The following is a 9,103-nucleotide window of genomic DNA, read 5'->3' on the forward strand; positions in this document are numbered from 1 at the left end:
GAGGCTGGTTTGTGTGATGGCCTGGGCGAGGTCCACGATTCAATGCAATTTCTTGCTGTCTTGGATGGAGCCTTTCCCAAACCAAGCTGTGGTGCATCCCGGTAAGATGCTTCCCACGGTGCCTTCTTTGGGTTACTCCAGGTTTTCCGGCTCACCCCCCCCCCACACATCTGAAAGATCTGCTGGGTAATTGGCCACTGGAAATTGAGTGGGTGAGTTTTGGCCGAATCAAAGGATAGTGCAGAGCACCGATAGACACAAAATGCTGGAGTCTGAAGAATGATCCCAACCCGAAAAGTCAGGGCAGCACGGTGGCGTAGTGATAGAGCACCAGCGACCCAGGTTCAATCCTGACTACGGGTGCTGTCTGTACAGAGTTTGTACGTTCTCACTGTGACCTCGTGGGTTTTCTCCGGGTGCTCCGGTTTCCTCCCACACTCCAAAGACGGACAGGTCTGTTGGTTAATTGGCCTTGGTAAACATTGTAAATTGTCCCCAGTGTGTAGAGTAGTCACAGAATGATACAGTGTGGAAACAGGCCCTTCGCCCCAACTTGCCCACACCGGCCAACAATGTCCCAGCATGTCCCTAGTCTCACTTAGAAACATAGAAACATAGAAATTAGGTGCAGGAGTAGGCCATTCGACCCTTCGAGCCTGCACCGCCATTCAATATGATCATCCAACTCAGTATCCCGTACCTGCCTTCTCTCCATACCCCCTGATCCCCTTAGCCACAAGGGCCACATCTAACTCCCTCTTAAATATAGCCAATGAACTGGCCTCAACTACCCTCTGTGGCAGAGAGTTCCAGAGATTCACCACTCTCTGTGTGAAAAAAGTTCTTCTCATCTCGGTTTTAAAGGATTTCCCCCTTATCCTTGCATCACTTGCCTGCGCTTGGTCCATATCGCTCCAAACCTGTCCTATCCATGCACCTGTCTAACTGTTCTTAAACAATGGGATAGTCCAGCCTCAACTACCTCCTCTGGCAGCTTGTTCCATACACCCACCACCCTTTGTGTGAAAAGGTTACCCCTCGGATTCCTGTAAAATCTTTTCCCCTTCATCTGGAACTCATGTCCTCTGGTCCTTGATTCCCCTACTCTGGGCAATCCTGATCTATTCCTCTCATGATTTTGTACACTCTATAAGATCTCCTCTCATCCTCCTGTGCTCCATAGAATAAAGACCCAACCTACTCAACCTCTCCCTGTAGCTCACACCCTCTAGTCCTGGCAACATCCTCGTAAATCTTTTCTGAACCCTTTCGAGCTTGACAATATCTTTCCTATAACATGGTGCTCAGAACTCGACACAATATTCTAAATGCGGTCTCACCAACGTCTTATACAACTGCAACATGACCTCCCAACTTAATACTCTGACTGATGAAGGCCAAAGTGCCAAAGGCCTTTTTGACCACCTTATCCACCTGCGACTCGACCTTCAAGGAACCATGCACCTGTACTCCTAGATCCCTCTGCTCTACAACACTACCCAGAGGCCGACCATTTACTGTGTAGGTCCTGCCCTTGTTCGAAGTCCCAAAATGCAACACCTCACACACTCTGTATTAAATTCCATCAACCATTCCTCCGCCCACCTGGTCAATCGATGCAGATCCTGCTGCAATTGTTCACAACCATCTTCACTATCTGCAAAACCACTCACTTTTGTATCATCTGCAAACTAGCTAATCTTGCCCTGTATGTTCTCATCCAAATCATTGATGTAGATGACAAACAGTAATGGCCCCAGCACCGAACCCTGAGTCAAACCACTAGTCACAGGCCTCCAGTCCGAGAAGCAACCTTCCACCATTATCTTCTACTTCCTTCCATGGAACCAATTTGCTATCCATTCAGCTCCCTCTCCTTGGATCCCATGCAATGTAACCTTCCAGAGCAGCCTACCATGCGGAACCTCGTCGAATGCCTTATTGAAGTCCATGTACACAACATCTACAGCTTTGCCCTCATCGACCTTTTTGGTGAGGTTTAAAAAAAAATCAATCAGATTTGTGAGACACGACCTCCCACGTACAAAACCATGCTGACTATCCCTAATCAGACCTTGCCTTTCCAAATTCCTGTATAACCGATCCCTCAGAATACTCGCTAGCAATTTTCCAACTACAGATGTTAAGCTCACCAGCCTATAGTTCCCAGCATTTTCCCTGCAGCCATCCTTGAAAAGAGGCACAACATTTGCCACCCTCCAGTCTTCCGGCACCTCTCCTGTATTAAAGGACAACTCGTAAATTTCAACCTGCGTAAATAGTGCTAGTGTACGCGGTGATCGCGAGTCAACGCGGACTCGGTGGGCCAAAGGGCCTGTTTCTGCATCGTATCTCTAAAGCCTAAAGTCATCTATCCACTTTCTCCAGAGATGCTGCCTGACTCGCTGAGTTACTCCAGCATTTTGTGCCTTTCTTTGGTATAAACTAGCATCTGCAATTCTTTTTTTATTACACTATAGATAGTGAGGAGTATGTGGGTGAGAATAGGCTACAGGGAGAGGGGTGAATTAATAAGGTTGCTCTGAGACCCAGCATAACTTGGATGGGCCGAATGGCTTCCTACCTTGCACGGAAATATGCAAAGCTGTTTCACCGGGCTGGAATGTGTGAGGAGAATCCGCTGCTGTATTATTTACTGTCTCTGCCGACTGGAATTTTGTTAGCTCCGAAACATCCCCTCCAACAACTTCCATCTTCTCACATCCCAAATCACTTCAACTTCCACTTTAGCCCTCTCTAAACTCAGGACTTGGTATTCCCCGAGTCCTTGCAAATCCCAGTTGCAGACATGGCAGCAGAAGATTGGGACAAACTCCTTGAAGTGTCTTTAGTCAGAGGGTGGGGAACCTGTGGAACCTGTGGAAGGTTAGTACAGGTGTCAGAGGTTATGGGGAGAAGGCAGGAGAATGGGGTTAGGAGGGTGAGATAGATCAGTCATTGAATGGCGAAGTAGACTTGATGGGCCGAATGGTCTGGTTCTGCTTCTTGAACTTACTGTATGATCTATAAAATGGATGCTTCATCTAAAGGGGTTACTGGATGAAAGTGTCTCCAGCCCTCACCTCCTCTGCTTGCACTGTAGCTCAAGCTTGTGTCCATGTCACAGTGACGAGAGAAAGAACTTCTCACCGGGGCCATTCAGGTTTGGAGTCAAATTTGTTTATTGCCTTGAGAAAAAAAAGCACACAAAGTGCTGGAGTAACTCAGCGGGTCAGGCAGCATCTCTGGAGAAAAGATATATGTGACCTTTCGAGTCGAGGCCCTTCTCCAAACTGTGTGAGGGGAGAGGGAAACTAGAGGTAGGAAAAGGTACAGAACAAATCAGAACCGGCACCGATGGCCAGGGAGCCCACAATGGTTCATTGTTGGCTGTGGAGGAGGTGATAACGGGGGGATATGAACAGTGAAACTGGCAGGATGACTGGTGGGGGAGGGGACCTACCCCAGCATTTTGTGTCAATTTTCGGTGGACACCAGTTTATCCATGGACAAGCTGCTGAGTTACTGCGGTACTCTGTGTTCAGTGCCTCGTCCCGTCTGTGATGTCGGGTGGAAGCCACTGGTCTGGGGTGCTGCGAGATTGCAATTAATCTGTTCTACTTCTGTGCAGAATATGCCACTGCGAAGGAGATGATGAGGGTCCACTCATCACGCCGTGCCACTGCACGGGGAGCCTCCGGTACGTGCACCAGGCCTGCCTGCAGCAGTGGGTCAAGAGCTCGGACACGCGCTGCTGCGAGCTCTGTAAATACGAGTTCATCATGGAGACCAAGTTAAAACCGCTGCGCAAAGTACGTACGGATCGGGCCGCGCGGGGCTGAGTGAATGACCGCTGTGGTTGCAATGTCCTCCCGCCTCACATGTACAGGTCCCACCACATGATTATCCGGCCACTGGCAGTCCAGCACCTCCTTTAATCCGGACAAGAGCGCACTTGAAATTCACCCTGGAAGCCCCCCCGTAAATGTGGCGCCTAGGCCGGGTGAGGCGGGCGATCTCGACCTCATCGACACTTCCGCAGCCGATCGGCGGGTCGAATCTGCCCCCTGCAGACGGGGCTCTGGAACTCCGACCCGGCAGATCCGTTCCCATAGCTGTCCCCATGGCTGACTCTGCGGGCCCCACGGCAGCCTAGCTGGACCGTTCTGGTATCGTTGGACTCCTCTCGGAGGCCGTCACCTCTGTGGTTCCGACAAAACGGATAATCCAGAAAGGCTCTGGAACCAAGGGTGCTGGAAAATCAGTGGTTGACCTGTAGTTTGTAATTAGTACAGGTATGCAGCCACGATTATAAGATTGTCAATGATAGGGAGTTGGAAGCATCAAGTCATACCGCATGGCCCCTGGACCCAACTTGCCCACGCCAACCAAAATGCCACATTTAACCTCATCCCATCTGCCAATGCCTGTCCAATATCCCTGTAAACCATACCTGTCCATGTACCTGTCCAAGTGTTTTTTTAACGTTGTGATAGTCCTCAACTACCTCCTCCGGCAGCTCATTCCATGGAGCCACCATTCTTTGGATGGAAAAGTTGTCCCTGGGGTTTCTGTTGAATCTTTACCCTCTCCACCTTAAACCTAGGTTGTCTGGTTCTTGATTCCCCTACTAGAGGTAATAGACTCTGTGCATTTACCCCATGATCTTGTACAACTCTAAAAGATCATCCCTCAGCCTCCTGCGCTCCAAGGAATAAAGTCCCAGCCTGCTCAACCTCTCCCTTTAGCTCAGGTCCCCGAGTCCTGGCGAGATGCTTGTAAGTTCTGGAGGAACTTTGTCACCTGGTAACTGCCTCATAGCTCAAAGCACCCGGGCTTGTCCTTAACCTTGGGTGCTGTCTGTGTGGAGTTTACATGTTTTCCCTGTGGTGGCCTGGGTTTGTGGAGGATATTTTGTGGAGGATATTGAGTGGATGTGGAGGCTTTGGGGAAGTGATTTAAGATGATGGTGGCAAGACTTGCAGGATTTGCAGTTGTGGGGAGGGGTTGGCCATGTTAGGAGTTTATTCCATGGTGTGTAGGTGTGTGAGGAATGATCAGAGAGGGTGTATAGGGTATAGAGAGAGTGAATGCACACACATTATCCAGGGTTGGAAAATCAAGATTGAGAAGGTTCAGGACAGAAGGAAAATATATAATAGGAACCTGTGGGTAAACAAAAATACTGGAGAAACTCAGCGGGTGAGGCAGCATCTATGGAGCGAAGGAATGGGTTACGTTTTGGGTCTCGACCCGAAATGTCACCCATTCCTTCGCTCCATAGATGCTGCCTCGCCCGCTGAGTTTTCTCCAGCATTTTTGTCTACCTTCGATTTTTCCAGCATCTGCAGTTCCTTCTTAAACATTGGAACCCGTGGGATGTCTTTTTCATACAGTTTGGCGGGGATATGGAACAAGCTGTCAGAGGAGGTAGTTGAGGCAGGTACAATCACAACATTTGAAAGACATTCGGGGAGGTGCAGGACTAGATAGATCGGAGTCAAATGCAGGTAAATGAGACTTGCTTGGGTGGAGAATCTTGGTTGTCATGGACGAGTTGGGCTGAAGGGCCTCTTTTCATGCTGTATGACTCTATGATGCAGCATGGTGGCACAGCAGTAGAGTTGCTGCTTTGCAGCTCCAGAGACACAAGTTTGATCCGGACTACGGGTGCCCGTCTGTATGGAGTCTGCACGGTGACCCGCCTGGGCTTTTTCCGGTTTCCTCCCACTCTACAAAGATGTACAGGTTTGTAGGTTAATTGGCTTGGCATAGATGTAAATTGTTCCCTAGTGTGTGTAGAATAGTGTTAGTGTGCGGGGATCGCTGGGCGGTGTGGACTCGGTGGGTCGAACGGCCTGTTTCTGCACTGTACCTCTAAACTAAACTAACCTAGAGAGCAGGCAAATCCAGTATGGAAGATACACACATAAAATACTGGAGTAACTCAGTGGGACAGGCAGCATCACTGGAGAGAAGGGTCTCGACCCGAAACGCCACTCATTCCTTCTCTCCAGAGATGCTGCCTGACCCGCTGATTTACTCCAACATTTAGTGTCTATCTTCGGTTTAAACCAGCATCTGCAGTTCCTTCCTACACATATTCGGTATGGAACAGGGTCTAGTTGCAACCCAGGAGTGGGAGTGAATGCTGTCTCCTAGCGTAGCTGAGAGAGGGGCCATTTGTAAGGTGTGAAGTTGGCGGTGCATGCACAGTCTGATACTGTTTACCTTCCTTACACAGTGGGAGAAGTTGCAGATGACAGCGAGCGAGAGGAGGAAGATCCTGTGCTCAGTCACGTTCCATATCATCGCAATCACCTGCGTGGTGTGGTCATTATACGTCCTCATTGACAGGACAGCCGAGGAGATTAAACAAGGCCAGACCAACGGTAGGTACACCCCTCCTGCTGTGCACCTGACCCTCAAAGACCATTACCCATGCCGACGTCTGTCATCTGGAAATTACCTTTGATTACATTTTCAGAGTGGAGTGGGGTCCTGATTTTAGCGTAAGGCTTGCCTGTGGTGAACGAACAGCTACAGTGTTTGAGTTTAGTTTAGTTTAGAAATACAGCACGGAAACAGGCCCTTCGGCCCACCGAGTCCACACCAACCAGCGATCCCTGCACACATACACTACCCTACAATTTACAATTTTACAGAAGCCAATTAACATACAAACCTGTACGTCTTTGGAGTGTGGGAGGAAACCGAAGATCTCGGAGATATTACCACGCGGGTCACCGAGGGAACATACAAGCTCTGTACAGACAGCACCCGTAGTCGGGATCGAACCTGGGTCTCTGGCACTGTAAGACAGCAACAATCCCGCTGCGCCACCGTGCCGCCCTAAGTTGGCAGCCACGTAGTTGACTGACCAGCCAGATTCTCAGCAGGGAGCGAGGGTGCACAGCCCAGCATTCGGGGATAAAGTGATATTTCGGGTTTCAAGCTGAAGACGGGTCCCGAAACATCACCTATCCATGTTTCCAGGGATGTTGCAGCTTGAGCCGCTGAGTTACTCCAGCACTGTATGTCTTTCTTTGCTAGACCAGCATCTGCAGCTCCTTGATTCAATGTGGGATAGATTGGATTTGGACCCGGACCCTGTGCTGCTTGTCTGCTCGGAGAGGATGTGTGGGAATGTACTGGGGAGAGCTCTGGTTCCCTTTTAGGGCCATCGTGACGTCCTGGAGCTCTTCCAAACCCTGCCTGAGGGAGGGAGGGAGGACGGTGATGTAAATGGTTTAGATCCTGAGGGGGGGGGGGGGGGGGGTTCCTAGTGAATGTGGAAATGAGGTTTCTCCTTTTGGGGGAATCTAAAACCAGCTGGTCATCACATGAATAAAGGGTTTCCTATTTAAATTGGAGTTGAAGTGGAATATGTTACGAGTCTTTGGAACCAGGTACAGTACTGGTGGGGACGGGTCTGTCACTGTACAACAGTCAGTGTGGTGAAGCAGAGAGAATTCCTGAGCTTGGGGCTTTGGCTGGTGTAGGTGTGGCTACCATTGAAGGAACAATAAATTCAACGGTGCTTGAGACGAGAAACGGGAAGACAGATGCATTGGTGGGTTGTAGGTGAAGAGGGCACATGGGCTGGGAACAGCAAGCCTGCAATGGGAATTAAAAGCACTGGCAGTTTTCAAGTTGTGTGCTAGCAGTCCGATGAAGGATCTTGACCAGAGATGCTGTCTGACCCGCTGAGTTACTCCAGCTATTAGTGTCTGCTGTTTCCGGCTAAGCAAAGATCAGGAGCAGGGTGGAACAGCCGAAGAGTTGCTGCCTCACAACTCCAGAGACCCGAGTTCGATCCTGGCTACAGGTGCTATTTGTACGTTCTCCCTGTGACCCGCGTGGGTCTCCTCCGGGTGCTCCGGATTCCTCCCACATCCCAAAGACGTGCAGGTTTGTAGGTTAATTGGCTTCTGTAAAATTGTAAATTGTTTCAAGTGCGTAGGATGGTGCTAGTGTACGGGGTGATCGCTGGTCGGCGTGGACTTGGTGGGCCGAAGGGCCTGTTTCCACGCTGTAAGTTTAAAATAAAGTACTAAAAGTAAAGCATGTCATGCAGAAGAACAAATAGTTGATTTATTTTCTCCTTGTACTCACAGTGAAGTGATGTCACTGAATTGTCCCGACCTATCTCCGCAGGTATTTTAGAGTGGCCGTTTTGGACTAAGCTGGTGGTTGTGGCAATTGGATTCATTGGCGGACTTGTGTTCATGTACGTCCAGTGTAAAGTGTACATACAGCTGTGGAAGAGACTGAAGGCGTACAACAGGGTGATATACGTGCAGAACTGCCCAGAGACCAGCAGGAAGAGCGTAGCGGAGAAACCACCTGCAATGGAGCAAAGTTGTGAGAACAAGCAAACTCCCTCACTGCAGTGTTCAAGTTTCAACTCTCTGCATTGCACCGAGCCCGAGGACCATGGGCTGGGAATACTCAATGTCTAACGTTTACAGACCACGGCGTATCTCTTCTTCAGTCTGAGTGTCTGTCCACCTCTCTTTACTGTCTGTCTCTCTCAATCTCTGTCACCAACTCAGTCTCTATCTCTGACTCTCTGTTTGCATCACTATCTATTTGTCTCTCTCTGTCCATCTCTCCCTCTCCCTGTCTATCTCTCTCTCTCTCTCTGTCTATCTCTCTCTCTGTCTACCTCTCTGTCTCTCTGTCTCTCTCTCTGTCTCTCTCTCTCTCTCTCTCTCTCTCTCTCTCTCTCTCTCTCTGTCTCTCTGTCTCTCTCTCTGTCTCTCTCTCTCTCTCTGTCTCTCTCTCTCTCTCTCTCTCTCTCTCTCTCTCTCTCTCTCTCTCTCTCTCTCTCTCTCTCTCTCTCTCTCTCTCTCTCTCTCTCTCTCTCTCTCTCTCTGTCTCTATCTCTCTCTCTCTCTGTCTCTCTCTCAATTTTTCAATTTTTAAATTCAAAAACGTTATTGGCATGATAAAAAAACATTGTTATATTGCCAAAGTATCTCTGACTCTTCTTATTTAAGATGCATCCCTCTAAATACAGTGCATGGATCTCTCTGTCTCCTCCTCTGTACTCTCTCTCTCTCTCTCTCTCTCTCTTCTCTCTCTCTCCTTCTCCTCTCTC

The 9,103-nt window shown here is 49.3% G+C and overlaps 1 protein-coding gene across 1 annotated transcript in view; it reads left to right on the top strand.

Annotated features, from left to right (window-relative positions):
• marchf8 (membrane-associated ring finger (C3HC4) 8) overlaps nucleotides 1-8,674 on the top strand; it is a 49,986-nt gene extending 41,312 nt beyond the window's left edge. The window contains exons 5-7 of the mRNA XM_055661907.1: nucleotides 3,632-3,812; nucleotides 6,245-6,392; nucleotides 8,158-8,674. Coding sequence (XP_055517882.1) covers nucleotides 3,632-3,812; nucleotides 6,245-6,392; nucleotides 8,158-8,462 — 634 coding nt within the window. The 3' untranslated portion in view covers nucleotides 8,463-8,674. The remainder of the gene's footprint in view (nucleotides 1-3,631; nucleotides 3,813-6,244; nucleotides 6,393-8,157) is intronic.
• The last annotated feature ends 429 nt before the right edge of the window (nucleotides 8,675-9,103 follow it).

Source organism: Leucoraja erinacea, chromosome 34 (genome assembly GCF_028641065.1).
Source record: "Leucoraja erinacea ecotype New England chromosome 34, Leri_hhj_1, whole genome shotgun sequence".
In the NCBI taxonomy this organism is placed as follows: Eukaryota; Metazoa; Chordata; class Chondrichthyes; order Rajiformes; family Rajidae; genus Leucoraja; species Leucoraja erinaceus.